A 21,652-nucleotide genomic window follows, 5' to 3' on the forward strand; every position below is an offset into this window, starting at 1 on the left:
AGCACAGGGTACTACTAGTACATATATATAGATAAATTTACATGGTTCAACATATAACAATCACTACAACAAAACTGACTTTTTACGGCATCACATCAACGGCATACAATAAATGCACACCGTAGTTTCTCACTTTTACGACTTGCTTTTTTTGCATGTCGTAAATACTTTTTCAACCACGGCGTGTCTACTGCGTAGATCATGAATGGTAATAACGATAATTTTTTTCTGGCTTGCAATGCACGCCGTAAATAATAAAACTTTCTACGACGTGCATATGACATACCGTTGATACATCAATTATACACAACGCACATACGTCAGCCGTGAAAAGTAAATACTTCACTTTTTACGGCGTACACAACACCCGCCGTTAAAAATATTACACTTTTTACGACGCACACATCACCTGTCATTAAAAGTATTGCCTTTTTATGACGCACAATGCATGTCATGAAAGGTATAACCAAAAAAACAAATAGTGCCAAAGTAAAATTTTCTGGCACCAATTCTTCAAAAAAATTAATAAAAAAAAAATAATAATCAAAAGCCCCACTCTCAGCCCTAACACACAAAATCAGCCTCTAAGTTGGTCTCAAAATTATTCAATTGCAAGTCACTACCAACCTTGGATTTAACCTTCAACCTTCAAAACATACCATGAAACTCCATTTTCTTCATCATCTTCCTCGTCGTCGAGACTGGTCCCCAAGCTCGATCTCTCCCAAATCGACTTCTTCCTCTTCTTTCGTGATTCTTGACTTCACGTCCTCGAACAGATCGTCGAGGGCGATCTCAAATGCCCTCTCAAATCCGATTTCATCAAATTCATCTTCACCTTCGACAAACTCCAAACCTCCAATTTTTACTTCTCCAAAATCATTCTCACCAATCCCAATCTATTAACTATCCTCTTCGGCAATTGAATCCCCGATCTCGAAATCTCCATGAATGTTCGATTTGAAATGCACAACATCGACTCCAAATCCAATTGTCGCGACTACTTGTCCACTGGTAAAAATAAAGAGAGGCTTCGAAAGGGAGGGGTTTCAAATGGTGCTCTCTCTCTCTCTCTCTCTCTCTCTCTCTTTCTTTCTCTTCATCTCACTCTCATACTCTCTCTCATATGTCCCACCACACCACCAATTTCTAAGGTTTATACATCTTGTTGTGGCAAATCGACCCAATTGATAGTTTTGAGAAGCCATGAACGAAGAGACACCACTCGTCGCTCAGTTTTTGATGCATCTGAGGTCAAACCCAAATCCCGTTTGGATGATTTGAAGGTGAAGAAATTAGGTTCGAAAATTTCAAGTTAGTGATGGTGTTTTTGCTTTTGAAACTCTGTTTGGTTGTCGAGAAAATAATGATATGTACAAGTTCATGCTTCCTGTCTCTAGCAGAATTGAAGGATTTGGTGCTTTTGACAGATAAATATTCAAATAAATAAATAGAAGTACCTTGCTAGCAATTTAGGTATTTTTTATGTAGTTTGATTTAATGTTGAACTTGGTGAAAAGTTTATCAATCTTATTGTCTCTTGGTATAATTTGTCTAATGCTTTGAATGTTCTTTTAGTGCTTCCTTCACTGTGAAACAATTAAATTTTAAACTACTTGAAAGCTTACAGTTATATTACTGTTGTTTGAGAATTTGTTCATCTGGTGATCAGATTTGCAGTTAGTATAGTTTGGACTTGGTGTAGTTTCTGTATCCTTTCCTTATATATTTTGCTCATACCAGTCTTTATTGGAAGGTCAAGTGTTGGAAGGACTTAGGTTTTGAGGTTTATACATGTCTAACTTTTCCTTTTACCAAGGCACCCAGGTAGTTGATTTTTCTAGTTGTCAATTGATAGATTTGACATTTTAGCCTGTGATGAACATGCAAACCAATAGCTTCCTGGTGTTTTTTTATTCTTGGTCTAGCTTATTACTTTTCCAAATGGTGTTTTTCTAGCTTGCCTTTTCTATTCAACCATCCTGGTGTTTTTCCTATTCTTGGTCTATTTTTCATTAGAATTGGTGGATGGGCACTTGATAGGAATTTGAGAAAGTGGCATGCCTTAAATCTCGAAGATGGTTGAATAAGCTCTTCATTTGAACATATGTTACGTAGTCTGGCGCCTGCTTATATTTATGTTCCCATGTACTCACTTTTTTAGTTAAAGGGTGTTTGTACACTATTTGGTTAACAGCTCCTTCACATTGTGTTAGTTTTAGCCAATAGATAATTGGACATTTTTGGTTTATGGGATATCGTTTAATATGATGATAAATTTATGACAGCATGGTAATAGTAACTATTTTGGGCAGTTCTGTTCACTTGCTGGATCAGTTACATATTACATTGAGCTTCTGTTCCTCTTCCCAAAAAGTAACTTCTTTAAATGGCCGCATGGAATCAGCAACTATTCCAGCAGCCAAGAAAGCTGATCTAAAGGCCAAAGTATCTGTGCTTCAGGTTTTCATCTATGTTGAGCAAGAAATTACCCTATTTCAGTTCTATTGATAACCAAACCTCTTGCTTATATATCTCTGGGTTGAAGTTGATTCTAAATTGCTATATTTTACTAGAATCAAGTGATAAAAGAAAAAAAGAAGATTACTGAAGAGAATATACAGAAAGCTATCAAGGTTGCAATCGAGACAGCAGAAGTTGCTGCATCTAATGGAAAGGCTTTCTGTATATCACGTGTCAATGTTGGTTTGGACACTACAACAATGCGTGAAGCGGTTGTCAAAGTCATGGACGAGAAGGTTGTTTACAGTTTCTAACCTTCCAGCTAATATGTCCCAATGCTTTTATTTATTTATTTATTTTGTCATAATGCTCTTATATGTCTGTATGAAGTTTGCATGACTAGTCTGTGAATGACAGGGGATAGCGGTTATGGTTTTCAGCACAGATGAAACTGCAAACAAAGCTTTGGTGTATGTTGGGGTACCTGAGAAAGGAGATAAATGTAAGCAATTAAAGGTGTTGGAGTGGTTGGTGGCAGCTTTGAAGCCACTAAAAGGGAAGGGTGGAGGGGGAAAAGGTGGTCTTGCTCAAGGCCAGGTTAGCAATTTTCTCTTGGTTACCAATAGAAAAATCTTGAAATGCTTGCTGTCACAGAAATAATTTTTTCACTGTTTGGCTAAAACAAACTTAGCCTTATGAAATTTTGACGTTGGAAATGTATACAACAAACTTAGGAAATTGCCACAAAGAATAAGATTTAAATTTGGATAATTTAATGCGTTTTTGAACTGAGAATCGAAATAAATTCCCTTGACCACATTTTTGAATTGTTTAACGTTCACCTACTTTTGAACTTCTTGTGTGAGCTAGTTTGTTTAGGGAATATTGTTCAAGTATCAAACTTAGCGATGCTTCAAAAAACCTTAAGAAAAAGTTTGCCACTGGAAAAAGTAGCCCCTTCCATTGAAAATTAATCATCTACTTTTTTCTTTGAACTACCATTGTTGAAAGCGATAAAGTTCAGTATGATGAATGGAAGTTACTTAAATTAGTGGTTTGTGATGGAACTAGGTTTGTGCTGCTTTAGGTACATTAATTAGCTTGTGATGGACACATTAGAGTGTTTACTTGTGTTATATAGATGGTGTCCTTTCTGTTGATTTGGTGTTTACTTGTTAGTTTGTTTATAAATTGATTTTGTGTTTTGTGTGTGTTGTGTGTGTGTTTTTATACAGGTTTGGTGGTTTGAAGGTTTTTAAGTGATTGTGTGTTTATGTTTTAGTTTGCTGGGCAAGTTGATTTTGGGTGTTGAATTTGTGATGTGTGTGTGTATATATAGGTAAGAATCAATCACTTGTCTATGTGGGAGTAGATGGTACTCTAGCAAGTCTTATTTATGTTGAGGATCAGATCAGAGAAGATGGTAGACATGTTGTTGAATCCTTGCATAAGCTAGGTGTTAGCCTATATATGCTTTCTGGGGACAAAATAAGCACTGCTGAATATGTTGCATCTAAAGTTGGAATTCCAAGGAAAAAGGTACGAATTTTATTTTTTTCATTCGTTTCTATTTAGGCCACTTCTTGATGAATAAACACCTGAATCTCAAGGTTGAGGAAATCTGACCTTTATAAATATAATTGTTAAATTCAAGAGCAAAGTGGGACTTATAGACCCTACTATGAAGATAGTGTTTATGAGTTCTGTATTAGATAAAGGAAAAAAAAATTAGAATGAAACACAGTGAGACCAGCTAAGGTAGAAACTACCTCTGAAGATGGGAAAGATCCAGCTTATATAACCTCAAATTGCTTAATTTGAAGGATCATGGTTTCTAGTTGAGAATAAAATTCTGTTTTTCCTTCACTGTTAAATTATTATGTTAATTCATTATTTGTTTACTTTCTCAATACATGAGAGAATCATGGGCTGTAATTATTTATTTAATACTCCACATTTTTGACTTACCATTACTCCATTAGGAGCCCTCAATAGTAGCATTTGGTTGGAGTCTCTATTCTGGGATTTCTCAATCTTTCTCCATGATGGATGTATCCTATATTAGGAATGGAAGTTAGCTCAACTTTTTGTGTTTGGTTCAACTCTGAATAACTGAGTTGGTAATTTGATCAACCATATGCTCTACAATTAACTCCATTTGGTGGAAGTAGCATGTGTCTAAGTATGTGAGAGCTTAAGCTTCTAGACCAATAGCATAAGGCATGCTTGAATGCTTTGTAGTATGAATGACATGTCAGAATATTAGAATATTTGCATAAAAAAGATGTTGGGGTAAATTTTGTACTGTTTAGAATTTGAAGATAGGTTTTTTTTTTGGGAGATGATTTAGAGCTTTTTGTATTATAACTGTGCTGCAATGGGTATTCATTATTGAGGGATCCATACTGTGTGAGTGATTTTCCGATTACACTGCCCAACTCAGTATTGAGCTGGAGAACATTGGCAGAATAGATGACACATGGCTAACCTGTAACAGAAAGAGAAGATTTCGGCGGTGGTTCGTCCACCCGGGGGCACTCCGACGATCAAGTCAGTATATCTCTCGAAAATAATCAATAGTGCTAAACTCACTAGCTTGAACATAAAAAGTATACCTTAGACCCATGGGGGTGCCTCCCTTTTATAGCCAACACAATCCTAGTCCCAATAAGAGCCTAGCTCTAATGGACTTAGGATTACTGCTAATCTTGAACTCCTAGTAGAATTAGGATAAACTCTCTAAGAGTCTCATCTTTACCCAAACTGAAGTCCTCTCCCATTCTAGGACTCTTGTCCCTTATCCGCTTATCTCGGATTCCGATATCTTCGCAGATAACCTCGGCGTCATGTCTTGGACACGTGGCACCTCAGCTGACACGTCAGCGTCACCTTAGCCACGTGTTGGTACTCAGAAAATATATCTCCACAACTGCCCCCTAGGTTCTATTACCTTGGCATTCTGAGGTGATGAAACCTATATCATTCCTTTCTTCCAGTACGTCAGTTTACAGTATTTGAGCTGAGATCATTATATTGGCCGACATGTCTTCGTTAAAGAACAAGAATTTCAAGAACCCTTTTCACGCGTATGAGCTGTCATACAATAATTCAACCATTTATGACACGCGTCTTTTCTATATTGGATCGTACCTGCGACGCGCCTAAAAAATCGTCTTGTCTGCATGCGCCGTTTGATGCATTCGCTGCTCCAGGTGCAGTAATTGCCCTCTTTTGCCGCCGTTTCAAGTTTTTGACAAAACTTGTTTCCCTCTTTCATTTTTTTTTTTTTTACTTTTCATTCGATTCCTTTGCTTTTTCTCTCTCTAGCTCTTGAATATGCCATTGTTCCAGACCTCAAGCTCTGCAACTGCCTTCATTCCTCCTTCTGGTGAAGCTTCTGCCGTTCTGTTACTTCTGTAACCATTGACTGACTTCGGCGATCCTTACACCGGCCTCTTTTCTTTGGTGAGTTTACTGTTCCTTTCGTTTTCAATTTCTTTGATACTTTCTATTACTTGCTGCCATTACTGCATTTGTTCAAATGTTTAACTTGTGAATCATACATCTGAATGTGTTTTTTCCATGATTTTGCCCTTGCCCATATCTTGAACACATGCACTGTTTCACCACTTCCCTGTACTTTTGCCACTGTTCTTGGCCCTATACTTCTTGTATTCTTTATGCTCTTGATAGACCATCTCAGTTCTTGATTCTGAAATTCGTTCTTGTTTCTGTTTTCCAGATTCATTCCTTCAATCTTCATCTCCATAGCTTTAGGTTTGGGATTTGTCTGTAGAACCCACAATTTAGGAAAAAACTGAAACGAACTCCCTTTAGATCCATACAAACTCTTACCAAAGTGTACTTTTAGGTTTTTGGCCGAGGTCCTTTAAACCTCCAAAAATTCTTCTTCTTGAAATCTGATATCTCCATTTAAGCCGACATCATGGGTATATGGAAACATAGGGTAAACACCCCATCCAAACTAGAATTCTTTAGACAAGAGTTTGAAATCCCAGCCGACGTCCATCTGAGGTTGGCTGGGGATGATGACTCCATCATGCCTACTGATGACTCCATGCCTTTCCCTGTGGTAGCTTCCATTGAGTGTGGACTTCGGCTCCCACTCAACATCCTTTTCCGTGAAATACTTCATTATTACAAGTTGAACCCGATGCAACTTTCCATCAATTCCTATCGAACCATCAATAGTATCATAGCCTTAGCCAAACAAGAAAACGCTAGGATCACATTAGCCGACATCCCATATTGCTACAGTATGTGTGGCCTTAAAAAAGACACTGGCTACGTTTACTACCTCAAGTCGAGGTCCACTGAATACAAAATCGTTGCCGACCTCCCTGACTCTAACAAGGGAGCTGGGGACGATTATTGCATTACTTCGGGGAACTGAGAGTTCACCCCAGATGAAGACCTCTATCTCTTCCCTCTCATTCGATCAGTCTTTATAGAGGGCAATGGTAAGAGTGTTGCATTCATACCTACTTGTCTTTTAAAGTCTTTCATACCTTATCTATTTCTTAATGTTTGTTTTTTCTTGCAGCTGTTCCTAAGCCACCAAAAAACTTTCGCCAATCCTTCATTCCCAACAAGGATTTGAAGAAACTCTTGGCCCTGCCAGTCCATAAACGAACGGCGCCTCTGCTTCTTAATTTTATTCCAACATACAAGTCAGCTCTACCCGACGTCCCTAGGAGGAAGAAGAAAAGCCTTTCTCTACCCTCTACCACAACTCCACAAATCGCGTCCACATCTCGGACAGACCAAGGGTCAACCTCTGATCTAGTTGAGCAACCGTCAACCTCGGCTCCATACCTGATTCCAATATCCCAACGCCGCCGTCGACGTCGAACAGTTTCTTCTGCCGAGATGGGTCGCCCAAAACCAATCGCAAAAGACCTCTTGGCCAGCATCCCTTCTGACGTTGATGCACAACCAACACAAACCCAGCTTCCACCAAAGCCAAAACAAACCTAGCTTCCACCAAAGCCAAAACAAACCAAAAAGGCTAAGACCAAGGCAAAGGTGACTCAGACTGATTCTGAAGATATCCTGCCAATTTCAAAACTTGCTCCGAGTGAGAAGACTGCCTCTACCCCCGCGAAGAGGTCCGCTGAAACACTTCCATCCAAATCCACCAAATCCAAAAAGCCAAGGTCATCTTCTGCGACAACCTCAGGGTCTAAAAAACCTGATGCCCCCTGGGCCCCCGAAATCACCTTGGAAGATAAGCCAGTCATGGCTAATGATAGCACCGAGGATATCAATGTCGGCGTAGCCCTCAGTACTGCTCTGCTTCTCCCCGGCGATCTTGACCAAAACGCCGAGTTGAGCGAGTATGAAAATTACGCTCTGATACTTCAACGTTCTGTTCAAGTAAGTGTCTCTCATCTGGCACTTTTTTCTCTGTTCAATCTTTCGAAAATCGAGAGAAGTTGGCCAAGATGAAGAGGGAGTTTTCTTCTCTTCAAAAGGCCAACAAAAGCCTTCAATCGAAAATAAAGAAGTTGGAGGACTAAGCCGAGGCCGCCATCAAGGCCCAAACCGATGCCGAAGAAAAGGCTGAATCTGCCGAGGCTATCAGGAAGGTCTCTGAGGCCCAAAAAAGAGAGGCCAAGGAAAAGATGGAACAGGCCCAAAAAGAGCTTCAAGAGGCCTTGGCCACGAAAGAAGCCGAAATCAAGGATGCTGATGAGAAAGCATATGCTCAGGGTATGACCAATGTCACGGAGGCCTACGAAAGACAGGTGAAGCAGGCATGCAACAGGGGTTTCACCCTTGGTTGGATGTCTCTTTTGAAAAAGCTTAAGGTCCCCGAGGACTCGCCTCTTCGAAAAGCCGACGCCATTCCTCTTCCATTCCCTCCAACTCCATCTCTAGTTCAATTTGGTGATGAATCTGATTCTGAGGATGAGGCTGAGGAGGAAGTTTTGGTAAGGAAGTCCAAAGATGCTGTTGGGGCCAAGTCTCCTCCTCAAAATGAGCAAGTCCTGGACTTGACTCAAGATGAGGAGGATGAGGAGGTTCGCAAATATGCTGCTCCTGAGAAAGCTTTATCCGATGTTCCTCTTACTGATAAGAGCCTAGATGAAACCCTGCAAGAAATCGACACTAAGCTTGCGGTGGAGAAGGCGGTCGAGGTGGCTTCTCAACAGTCTTCCGAGGTCCTAACCCAGCTTACTGCCGATGCTGAGGAATCTTAGTTTTCATGTCTTTTTGTTTCTTGTATTTCGAATTTTGTTTTCGAGATAATGTAAGCTCTTTGTATGGCCGATGTGCCCTCTTTTTGTTGAATGCTAATACAACTTTCCTTCACTGGGTGCTTGTACCTTTGTCTTCTTTTGACTGCTTTTGCGTGATTCTATACTTAGAATATTTTACATGTAAGGCCACCAATACCCCTGGGTAATGGCCTTATGGGCGAGTGATCTGCCCCCGTGGCTTCCATAAATTCCTTCATGAATTTCATATAAAAAATCTTTAACTTGTAAAGGATGTACGCACCTTAAAAGGGGTCCAGTGAAGGACCTTCTGTAGAGATGCCCCTCTACTGTTAGACTGAATCTCGCCGACTTCAATCTGATCTTGTGTGCCTCTTTGTGATCATCTGGCAGCTTCTCTTCTTTTAGGAATGTAACAATTGCGTCCATCCAGCTTGGTCCCATGTCCACGCATATTGCTTCATGCTCTGTGGATAGTGGCTTGACCCTCGGGCTTGACAAATAGTCGATCATTATTGTCCTTGCTTTTCCAGGTTATATTGCACTGGCTAGGTAGGCCAATGCATCGGCGTGGCTGTTATCATCTCGGCTAACCTGAAGTAGTCGGCAGTTCTGAAACAAGGCTGCCAGCCTGATGACCTCCTTTGCGTAGGCTGACATCCGTTCATCTCGGGCAGCAAATTTGCCCGTTGTCTGGTTGACGATGAGCTGGGAGTCGCAGAAGACTATTACCTCGTCTGCCTCTATTGCTACTGCCAGCTTTAGTCCTGCAATCAATGCTTCATATTCTGCTTCGTTGTTTGAGGCTTTGAACCCCAAACGAATGGACTATTCCACTATCTGTCCATCTGAAGATATCAGCACTACTCTTGCCCCCGTTCCCTGTCGGTTTGAACTCCCAAAAACAAATAGTCGAAAGGAGTCGCCGATGTAAATACTACAGGGTCTGAGTTTTTTCTCTTTTCTTTGTTCTTTTGCCTTTGGCTGAGCTTCTCCTTACTTGTTTGGACATCGTTCATCTTGGCTTAACGGATCCCAATGTTCGATAGATTCTAGCGTGAACTCGGCTACGGAGTCAGCTAGAACCTGGCCTTTGATTGCAGTCCTTGGCCTGTACTCCAGGTCATACTGGCCTAGGGTGATTGCCCACCTGGCTATTCTTCCTGTTAGGTCTCCTTGTTGCAGTAAGGACTTCAAGGAGTGCTCTGTTAGCACCACAATTTTGTGGGCCTGGAAGTAATGGTTTAACTTCTTTGAGGCCATTACTAAAGCTAGTGCCAATTTCTCTAAGGGTAGATACCTCGTTTCTGCATCGGCTAGGGTTTTGCTTACATAGTGAACAGCCCTTTGCTCCCCTTTTTCTTCTCGAATTAGTACTGCACTTATCGCATGTTCTGAAACGGCTAAGTACAGGAACAGCTCCTCCCCAGGTTCTGGATTTGAAAGAACAGGAGCTGTGGTTAAGTATTTCTTCAGGTCGGCCAAAGTAGCTTCACATTCTTCGGTCCACAGGAAGTCTGTGGCTTTCTTCACCAAGTTGAAGAAAGGTTTGCACTTATTTGAGCTTTTGCTGATGAATCTATTCAGGGTTGCGGCCCTTCCAGTTAGCATCTGCACCTGTTTTGCCGACGTCGAGCTCTTCAACTCTAGAATGGCCTTGATCTGATACCAGGTATCCTAGAAACTTAGTAAATCTAACTCCAAATGCATACTTCGATGCATTGAGTTGGAGCCGATATGTTTTAAGGATTTCAAAGATTGCTTTTAGATCGGCGAGATGACCCTTAGGCTCCTTGGTCTTAACGACCATGTCGTCGATGTAGACTTCTACTGTTCGGCCAATCAGGTGTTTGAACATTTTGGTTACCAGCCTTTGGTAAGTTGCTCCTGCATTTTTTTAACCCGAAAGGCATTACTCTGTAACAGTACAGGCCTTTTGGGGTGATGAACGTGGTCTTCTCTTCGTCTGAGGGGTACATGGCTATCTGGTGGTACCCCTTGTAGGCGTCTAGGAAGCTCATTCTTCCATGCCCTGAAGTGGCATCTACTAGCTGGTCAATCTTGGGTAGAGGAAAGCTGTCTTTGGGACAGGCTTTGTTGAGGCTGGTAAAGTCTACGCAGACCCTCCATTTACCGTTCTTCTTCTTTACCACAACTGTATTGGATAGCCATGTCGGGTAGTGAACTTCTATAATGGCCCTAGCCTCCAGAAGTTTGTCGACTTCTTCCTCTACTGCTTCGACGTGCATCAACGTCGATCTTCTGGCTCGTTGAATTACAGGTTTGGCCGACCTGTCAACATTCAGTTTGTGGCAAGTGACCTCGGGGTCAATGCTAGGCATTTCGTAAGGTGTCCAAGCAAACACCTCAATATTTGCTCTCAAAAAAGCTTCAAACTCTTTTTCCTCTTCTTCGGCTAAGCCCGAGCCGAGAAGAAAGAAGCATTCTTCATCCCCATCCTGGACGAGGATTTTCTTCAGTGCCTCTTCGCTTTTCTCGGCTGGCTCCTTGCCGACGTCTTCTAGGACTTTCACGTCCTCATCTTCAATTTCTGCCTTTTCTGGCACTCGTATGCTGCAGGTGGATTTCATTGCTGCCATGGAGCAATTCTTCGCCTGCAGCTAATCGCCTCTGATTTCCTCTATCCCATGCTCTGTTGGGAATCGCAATAGTTGATGCAATGTTAAGGGAACTGCCTCTATTGCATGCAACCATGGTCTTCCCAAGATGATGTTGTAAGGGGAGGGTGTGTCGATTATGGTGAACTCTGTTGTTACCTTCTTGGTGCCTGCCTGCACCTCCAAGCTGGTTGTTCCCAGTGGCCATGTCGGCGTTCCATTGAACCCGACCATTGGGCTATTGGATTGCTCCATATCGTTTGGGTGAAGGCCGAGCTCCTTGTAACATCGAACGTACATGATGTCGTAAGAGCTGCCTTGGTCAATCAGGATGTGTTTCACTTGGCACTCCTCAACCTGGAGGGATACTACTAAGGCATCATTATGCGGATGCTGGACCTTCTTAAGGTCGGCTTTTGAAAAGGACACTACTGGTCCTTGGCGCTCCTCTGCCCGATGTCTCTTCTCCCCGACTTCGTAGACATGTTGCAGGTGCTTCACCTTTTGGGTCTCCCCCCTAATTTCATTCTCGCTGACCTTCAAGTGAATCACATTGACTAGCCGAGGTCCTCCTGCCTGAGGTTGTGGTGCTGGGGGAGGCGGAGCTGCTGGTGCCTGAGGCAATCTTGCCTGTTCTTCCCTTGTCCTAGCCTCATCGATGAGGTCTCTCAGGTGGCCTTGCCTCACCAGTTCTTCCATGTGCGTTTTCAGGGCTCTACAACCCTGAGTCATATACCCATTTTCATTGTGGTAAGCACAATGTCTGCCAATGTTCCTTCCCATAAATTCTCCTGGTGCCTTTGCTGGTGTTCTGAAATAGGGTTGGTTTCGAATCCGGTCCAGGACTTTGGAAATCGGGATTCGAAACACAGTTGCTACTGCCTGTGTGGCCCTTAACTCTGTTTCTTGTTTGCTCGATCCATTATTACCTCGGCCTCGCTTCGGTGAGCCGTTTCCTTTCTCTTGTTTTATCTCTCTAGTTCCTGACGTGTCTTCTTTGGCTCTGGCGTACTTCTCGATTCTCGCCATGAGTTCTTCCATACTTTTTGGCAATGTCTTTGCCAAAGACTTTCGTAGTTGACAGTTGTCTTTCAAGCCGTTCTTGAAATATATGACCGCCACCTCATGATTGCATTTGGGTATTCGATTGAACACCTCATAGTATCTTTTTGCATAGGTCCTAAGGCCTTCATCCTTGCTGATTTTCAGAGCCATCAATGCATCCACCCTTAATGGCTGCAGCTTGTTTGTCACGAACCTGGCCACGAACATCTTGGCCAGGCCTTCCCAATTCTTCACGCTTCCCTTTGGTAATTTGTAGAACCAATCTGATGCAATCTCCCCAAAAGATGAGGGGAACACTTTGCAGAGCAACAACTCGTTCCTACTATACAATGCCATTGAGTTCAAATATAATCCAATGTGGAAGTTGGGGTCTGACTTACCATCGTATATTTGAAACCTCGGCATACTGAATCTCTTCGGCACCTCAAACCTGTCCAATTCCACTGAGAATGGTGTCCTCGGCTTATCTGGGAGGTTACCTCGGCGTCGTCATTATATTACTTTCTCTTGAGGTGATCTCTTAAGTCCTCCTTCGTCCGCCCAGGAGCTCGGTTATCTCCTGCTTTCAGTCTTTTTGGTGCGCTACTTTCAGCTTCGTGGTGAGTTCTTTTCGACCCTTCTCCATGAGTTGTATCGAAGCACAGTGCCTGCCCCTGAACATGACGATGTCCTTTGGGGTCTGCCTCCTTTGTGCGATGCGTCCTCCGTGATTCTTCTCTTCTCGACTCTCTTCGTCCGATTTCCCTAGAAGGTCGGTGAGAGTATTTTTCGCTCCCATTGTGCTGAGGAGCTACAGGGATTGTTTTCTGCCCTCCCTTCTGGGCATTGGCCGCTGGAATCGGTGTGTCCTGCAGCGGGAATGGTGGCTGCATGACGTTATTTTGCATCATGAAATTGACGACCGATTGTAGGTCTGCCAATTTGTTTGCCATCTCTTTTACCGCTTCGTCCCTCCGTAGGCACCTATCCTTCCAAACCTGGAGGTCGTCCTCGTTGTAGTACCTGCTTTGATTAGGTTTCTTTGGTACGTCGCCAGTCTGGCCAACATCTTTTACTCCGTGAGCTTGCTCATGAGTTTCTGCATTGGACCTGTCTCCTTCGCCATCAAGGTCTATAGGTCTCCCACTCCCAGTAGGAGTGTCGTCCCCAATCTTTTCCTTCTGTCCGTTACTGGCCATCTATTCTACTTTCTTTCCCACAGACGGTGCCAAATTGTGTGAGTGATTTTCCGATCACACTGCCTAACTCAGTATTCAGCTGGAGAACACTGGTAGAATAGATGACACCTGGCTAACCTATAACAGAAAGAGAAAATTTCGGCGGTGGTTCGTCCACCCGGGGGCACTCCGACGATCAAGTCAGTATATCTCTCGAAGATAATCAATAGTGCTAAACTCACTAGCTTGAGCATAAAAAGCATACCTTAGACCCATGGGGGTGCCTCCCTTTTATAGCCAACATAATCCTAGTCCCAATAGGAGCCTAGCTCAAATGGACTTAGGATTGCTGCTAATCTTGGACTCCTAGTAGAATTAGGATAAACTCTCTAAGAGTCTCATCTTTACCCAAACTGAAGTCCTCTCCCATTCTAGGACTTTTGTTCCTTATCCGCTTATCTCAGATTCCGGTATCTTCGCAGATAACCTCGGCCTTGTCGAGATCACCTCGGCGTCATGTCCTGGACACGCGGCACCTTGGCTAACACGTCGGCGTCGCCTTAGCCACGTGTTGGTACTCAGAAAATATATCTCCACACATACCATAACAAAGGGCTCGCCTTCTCTGAGAAAGAGAGGGATGCCCATTATCTGCGTGGTCTTCGTCTCCCAGTCATCGTTGCCCCAAAATCTTTAGGTTATAAAAAATACACCGCCTCTACTTTTGGATTCTCCATTTTCATTTTTGTGTGTTTTTAAATTTTCCTCGTCTTAGAAAAAAGGACTAATGATGGATATTTTTCTTGTTACTTTACCTACCAGATCAAGAAATTGATGCACAATATCTGCCAGTATCAAGTCCCACTGCGGAGGTACATGGCCATGATGGATATCCAGGTATGCCGTTCATGCTATTCAGTAAACTTTTGGACCATGAAGCTGATGCCGACTTCAATTATTTAATAAATCTAATTGACACTAATAATGCCACTAATGCTACTCAAATTGTCTCTTCAATTTTTTTTAATGTTATTTCTGTCTCTTTATACAAGATGTTTTTGTTTGTTTATAATGGTCCTGTATTTTGTGAAACCATGAAAAACTTTTCCCCTTTTACTATCCCTTAGGTGGTTTTTGGCTCTCCCGGTGTATTGAAAAGGTTGACGTGTCTTACTTTGAGGTAATGAGACAACCAAGTAGGTCAATTATAACATGGATACGTCAATTAAAAAGATGATCCTTTTTGTTTTCAGTGTTGGTCATGCAAAACAATATATAATATAATAGCTTTTTTTAGCTCTTTCAATCTAAGTAATTTAATTGATTGGAATAACAATGAACCTCTAAGTCAAGTACATAGGCAGATTTTCTTCACAACACTATATAAATTATTGTAGACAAGTTGGTTCCGTAAAAAATGCTTTCTTGTTGTAGTGAAGGTAATTAAGAGATCTCCAACTTCGTAATTTAGGATAATTAAATTGAGACATCCATGTTACCCACAAGTCAAACAAGTTCTAAATGTAATGAGATAAAATTGATCTTGTTCCTCATCTAAAGTAGATTTTAAGTCTCACAAATAAATTGTCAAAACTCGTTTGTGATATTGGTTTATGTGATGCTGAATAATTTTTGATGAAGTTGAGGTATACAATCTTCTTGTGAGGTGGTGAAATGGAGGGCAGGCTTTTCAAACTATCATGTCACATGTCTAAATGTGAGTATGGTTAATTTTAGGGCTGGGCACAGAACCCACCCACCCGCACAAACCGCCCGACCCTACCCTACCCGCAACCTTTTGGGCGGTTTCGATATAGGTAGGTGGGCGGGTGCGGGTCAAGAACTATGCCAGAAATCGGGTTCGGGTCGGGTTGCGGTTCTGACCCTACCCGAACCGCAAACCGCGACCCGCGTTTATTATAATTTTTTTTTTAATATATTTATATATTAATATAATAATATTATATATATATATATAATATATTAGAAAATAAACTTTTGTTACCCTACCCACCTGTGAAAAGCAGAGAGCACTGAGCAGCCTACTTCTCTCCTCTCTACCCCTTTCGTTCGTATTTTCCCTTCCCTTAGCAGCAGCCGGCGATCTGCAGCACAGCAGCAGCAGCGGCGGCGAGGTGAGACGCCGGCGATCGGCAGCAGCACAGCAACCGGCGATCGGCAGCAAGCAACACAGCCCGGTTCGCTCTCTGTCTCTCTCTCTGTCTCTTTTTCATTTGATTTTTGAAATTAGATGTGGATCTGCAGAAACTTGGGTGTGGATCTGGTTTGGTTTTGAAGTTTGATTAGATTTTTGAAACTTAGATGTGGATCTGGTTTGGTTTGGAAGTTTGATTAGATTTTTGAAACTTAGATGTGGATCTGGTTTGGTTTGGAAGTTTGATTTTTTAGTTGAGAGTGATAAAATGGCAAATAAATAATTTACTGTAACTTACCCTTAAAAAAAATTCCATTAATAATTTTTTTAAAAATACCATTATCTAATTTTGTTATACAAAAAATTATTAATAATACCATTATCTAATTTTGTTATACAAAATTTATTTAAAATTTTACAGTTGACCAATTTCTTCTTTAAAGAATCCTTTTTTAAATGTTAGTCCTGTTCAATTAGAAAATTAAGGGAATTTTTTAAATGTTGGTCCATCTATAAACAGGAATTTTTAAATGTTGGTCCACACTGATATAGTCCAATTTCTTCTATGTGTATCCTTGTGTCTACACCCAGATATAGTCCAATTTCTTCTATGTGTATGCTTTATTTTGTGATTGTGAAATTCAGGGAATTTTTTGGTTAACTTTCTGGGTCTATTTCAGTATAAATGTACGTTGTGTGTTCTGATTGTCAAATTCATGGATTTTGGGTTGTATATGGGTTAGCTTGTTCTTTGTTATTTAGGGTTTTTGATTCTATATCTGAGTCTCTTCCACTTTACTCTGAAGGTGGCTAGCGAGTAAAAATGAATTTTTGACCACTACACTTGCTTAGCATGTAGGTCACATTCATAATATTAATAAGGTTTATAAGACTGTATTTATTTGATTTATAAACTTGAGTAGAAATTTGAAAACAAAAATGGTGAATGAGATGTGGATGGTTTATTTTATAAGACTCAAGTTTATAAGATTGTATTTATTTTATTTTCATGTTGAAAATGCTTTTGCTAGAATTGTTATGGTTTAGATTCAATTATTAATACCATCCATGACTTAATTGTTATCTCATACTTTTTTAATTTTTTATTACCAGTTTGAATGGATAAAGATAACAATGCTAGTTTTGAATCTACCGGAAGCCCTATTGTTCCACCAGAATCATCTAATTCTCAAACTAATGTTTTCCCATCTGAATCTAAGCCTCCTAAACCCCCGAACAAAAGAAAGAGTGAGAGTAGTGGTGGGAGAGCACCATCCTCGGTTTGGGACCATTTTGATAAGGTTATAGGAGAAGATGGGAAACGTAGAGCAGTGTGTAAGTATTGTTTTAAAGAGTATATGGCCGATTCTAGGACTCATGGGACTAGTAATTTGAGAAGTCATACCCCTAATTGCAAACAATTTCCAAACAATGATAAAGATGGGCAACAAACATTGAGTTTTAAATCAAAACAAAATGTCGAAGAGGGTGTTGAGGTTGTGGCAACAAGTTTTAGTTTTGAGGCTTGTAAAAGGGCTCTTGCCGAGATGGTGATTATTGATGAGTTACCTTTTTGATTTGTGGAGGGAGTTGGGTTTAAAAGATTTTGTAATGTTGTCATTCCTAAATTCACACCAATCCCATCTCGTCATACCATAGCAAGAGAGGTGACAAACATATTCAACAACGAGAGGGATAAATTGAGGAGGTTGATGAAGGGTCGTAGAATTTGCTTCACTACGGACACTTGGACTTCTATTCAAAATTTGTGTTACATGTGTCTAACGGCTCATTTCATTGATGATAATTGGAAACTACAAAAAAGAATCATAAACTTCCAACAAGTTGAAGATCACAAGGGGGAAACTTTGGGTAGAAAAATTGAGTTGTGCTTGCTTGAGTGGAACATCGATAGTATCTTCACTGTAACTGTTGATAATGCTAGTTCCAACAATCTTACCATTCAATACTTGAGAAGGAATACCAAAGATTGGAAGGGGACCATTTTGGAGCATGAGTTTTTGCATATGCGGTGTTGTGCACATATTCTAAACCTTGTTGTGAGTGATGGATTGAAAGAAATGGATGATTCTATTGCAAATATTAGACTTGCGGTTAGGTATGTGAGGTCTTCTCCTAATCGGCAAGATGCTTTTAAGAAGTGTGCGGCCTATCTAAAACTTGTGACTACTGCTGTTGTATGCCTAGATGTACCAACAAGGTGGAATTCCACATATTTAATGTTGGAGGCTGCTGAAAAGTTTGAGAAGGCTTTTAACCGTTTGAAGTATGAAGACTCCAATTTTGAAACTTACTTCAAGGATGTTGATGGTGGGATTAGGAGGATTCCAAATGAGGAGGATTGGAAAAAATGTAGGTTGTTTGTGAGATTTTTGAAACTATTCTACCTTGCAACAAAGAAATTTTCCGGGTCCCTTTTTGTTACTTCCAATGCATTTTATAAAGAGATGTTTAAAATTGAAAGCACAATTAATCAATTAATTTTGGACAATGATGATGTTTTGTGCACAATGGCTATGAGTATGAAGCAAAAGTTCAACAAATATTGGGGGGATGGAAATAAGATTAATTTGTTGTTGTATGTTGCTGTTGCTCTTGATTCTACAAAAAAGATAGCATACTTGGAGTTTTGTTTTACAAATATATTTCATGGAGAAAAGAGGAAGGTGGATGAGATGGTGAACAAAATTGTTTCTTGTTTGACTCGTTTGTACAACCATTATGCCACAATTTATTCATCAAATGAGAGTGTCTCGAGGGTGACTGAAGTGGAGACAATGGTGATTGATGAGGATGATTTGGATTCTCAAATGGAGTCCCAATTTAATTCATATTTGGAAGGGCGCTTCACTAGTGGAAGCAAGTCGGAATTAGACAAGTACATGGGCGAGGTTGAACATTTTGCAAAAAATCAGACATTTGAGATATTGGAATATTGGAAGAATAATGCAACAAAGTATAGAGTGTTATCTCAAATAGCAAAGGATGTGTTGGCCATGCCCATTTCTACCGTTGCTTCGGAGTCGGCTTTCAGTACCGGGGGACGTATCCTTGATCCATTCCGTAGTTCACTTGCCCCTTCCATGGTTGAAGCTCTTGTATGCACACAAAATTGGCTTAAAAGCAACCTTCCAATTTCTCTTCGACAAGCAATGGATGATGTTGAGGAATTTGAGCAATACGACTCGGGTAATATGTGAATATCTCTTCATTTTTAATTCTATTATTATTTTTACTATGCAAGTTTATTTATCTTCTCTTGTTGACTCATGCTTTTAGGTACTTTGGAGCCATGTTCCTCTTTAACCCCAAAGTCTAATGTAGATGCTATAATTGAACTTTAATGTTCATTTGGCTCATGTGTGAGATTTTTCTAATTAGTTGAGATCAGCTTAATGTTTATTTATTCATATCTATTTATTTATATTTATTAATTTGGCTCATTGGAATTTTTTTTGGCAGATTGTTGGATGAGATTGGACATTGGAAGATGGACCTAAAGAGTTTAGTGAAGCCTTGGATGGATACCACCTTTTCAAATTATTTTGGATGGAGTTTGTAGACAATGTTATTTTAGTTTGTAACTAATGTTTATTATTATTATTTTTTATTTTGGATGAATGTAAAATTAATTGGAGCACTAAATTTTAGGTAAGCTTGCTTTAGATTTTGGATGGATGGATGGATGAAAACTAATTTATTTTAGTTTCTAACTAGTTATTATTATTATTTTTGCATTTTGGATTAATAGGTAAGCTTTGGATGAATGTAAAATTTAGGATGGATGGAGATAACTAGTTATTATTATTATTTTTACATTTTGGATGAATGTAAAATTTAGGTAAACTTTAGATTATGGATGGATGGAGATGACTAATTATTATTATTTTTGTATTTTGGATGAATGTAAAATTTAGGTAAGCTTTGGATTATGGATGGATGGAGATTGATTTTAGTGTGAATTTTAATGTTTTAGTTTGTAATTAGTTTTATCAATTATTTTTGTATTTTGGAAGAATGTAAAATTTATTATCATTATATGGGCATTTATGTTATCATGAAATTTAATTTATAACTTTTCCATAAATAATAAAAAAATGCTTAAAAAGTAGCCCAAAATGTCAAATTTGTTCAAATTAATATCATAATTAAGTCCAATTTAAAAAAAGCCCAAACCGCAAACCGAACCGCACCCGCCCGCACAACCAACTGACCCATCCGCACAACCCGCGAACCGCACTGTGGGCGGTTGCGGGTCTGTTTTCTCCAACCCGCATGCGTGCGGGTCGGGTCGGTTTTGACCCGCACCCGGCCAAAACCGACCTGCGATCAGCCCTAGTTAATTTATTGTTGTTCTTTAAAAAGACTCTACATGTGAGTTTTAATTCCAACACCATTTAAGAGTGAGATTCATATACTTTTGTAATAGAAATTTTATTGAATTAAAAGGTTGATAAACTAACTAGAAATCATTTAGACATTTGATGGTTTGATTTGAGTCAAGACTAAACATCATTTATGATACTTTCACTTAAGTGTCTAAAAAACTAATTCTGAAATAGGAAATTTTAATATCTCACTCTGTTTCTCTCATGAGCAATATAGGATATAGTCACTCCTATATTCCTAAATTACCAACAGGTGCCATGTATTGAATGAATTATTAGTGTGATTTATATCTAAGGTACAAACACAAATGCATTGACAATTTTATATTTAATTTTTTAGCATTGTTATTCAAGACAAAAAATTAGATTCACTTTTTAAGTTCAATGATGTGGCAATTAATTAGGATATTAAATGTAACACTTTATCTCATCTTTTCTCTAATTATTAACCAATTATATCACTTACACATCATTGGGTCTAGCCTTTTGGTGATAAAAAACATTATTGGCATCCAATGCTTGTTATGCCTTCAAGAACAATTGCACTATCATTCCTTTTATTGTCTGCCTCTTTTTTTTTTTTTAATTTTTTTGAAGAAGCAATTTATTTGTCACAAGCAACTTTAATAAACGATAAATAACTAAAAAGTTAGAAGTAAGGGTGGATAGTTTGCACCACTTCATGGTGTATATATATTGAGAGCAGAAACATATGCTTCAATCTGTTGAATTTTTTGAAAATGGGATGTTGACACAGTTAGGATAGGACAACATTTGTGTGCCTGTGCATGAGCACATATAATCATGATAAATTCTCTCAATCTAATCCTAGTTGGCTTGTTCATTAATGTAAAATTCAAATACAATTGATGTTTTTTGTCTACCAATTTGGTGGTCTATTCAACTTATATTGAGATGGTGTTTTCTATGGCAGGTCCTAACTATATTGGTGGTAGAGAATTTGGAAAGGAATGTGGATTCTATGGTTTGGGTCCTGAAATCCTGTACTTCATTAGCCTTGAGACTCATTTATGTTTTGCAAGATTTATATTTTTTGGTTGTGTGACTCATTTAGAAAGTTAGATATGCATAGTTTTGGATGGTTTAAACTTTTTGTACAGTTTAGAACTTAAGGATATAGTTTTTGAATGTTTAGAATGTATAGACAATTGTTAAATGTTTATAATTTATGGATATAGATTCTTTTTCATGTTTCAAACAATATAATGGTAGTTGATTGATGTTTTGTGATGCTTGTTTGTAATATTCGTTAGATTGTACAAAATTGGTCAAACAAAACTTGGTGAATTTGAAAAAAAAATATATATATATATATATATATATATAAACCTGCATATTCTACGGCAGACGTACTAAGTCGTATTACATATTTTACGGCGTGCAACCAGCGTCATTATTTGTCTCACCAATTAACGATGTGCAAAAGTAGCCATAGAAAAAGTAACGACGACGCATAAAATCTGCCGTTAAATAGTTTTTAACGGTGTACTAAATCATGTTGTAGAAAAAGTAACAATGGCAC

The 21,652-nt window shown here is 39.6% G+C and overlaps 1 protein-coding gene across 10 annotated transcripts; it reads left to right on the forward strand.

The window, feature by feature from the left end:
• Positions 1–558: 558 nt before the first annotated feature.
• LOC114259588 (alanine--tRNA ligase-like) lies at positions 559–21,356 on the forward strand. Of its 10 annotated transcripts, none has more exons than XR_014348477.1 (6): positions 559–2,463; positions 2,577–2,759; positions 2,881–3,060; positions 14,368–14,442; positions 15,187–15,262; positions 21,044–21,182. XR_014348477.1 is itself a non-coding variant. In XM_082901682.1 (6 exons), the coding sequence occupies exons 1-6, from the start codon at positions 2,290–2,292 to the stop codon at positions 21,048–21,050; spliced, it is 672 nt and encodes a 223-aa protein (XP_082757808.1). In that variant the 5' UTR covers positions 559–2,289; the 3' UTR covers positions 21,051–21,186. The 10 variants fall into 10 exon arrangements, 8 of the variants coding, with proteins under 8 accessions (XP_082757808.1, XP_082757802.1, XP_082757805.1 ...); XM_082901682.1 differs by lacking the exon at positions 15,187–15,262 and adding an exon at positions 14,673–14,725 and having other exon boundaries at positions 21,044–21,186; XR_014348479.1 differs by lacking the exon at positions 15,187–15,262 and adding an exon at positions 3,803–4,002 and having other exon boundaries at positions 560–2,463; positions 21,044–21,356.
• Positions 21,357–21,652: the final 296 nt, after the last annotated feature.

This window comes from Camellia sinensis, chromosome 1 (genome assembly GCF_055761805.1).
Source record: "Camellia sinensis isolate YWXY chromosome 1, ASM5576180v1, whole genome shotgun sequence".
NCBI classification, from domain to species: Eukaryota; Viridiplantae; Streptophyta; class Magnoliopsida; order Ericales; family Theaceae; genus Camellia; species Camellia sinensis.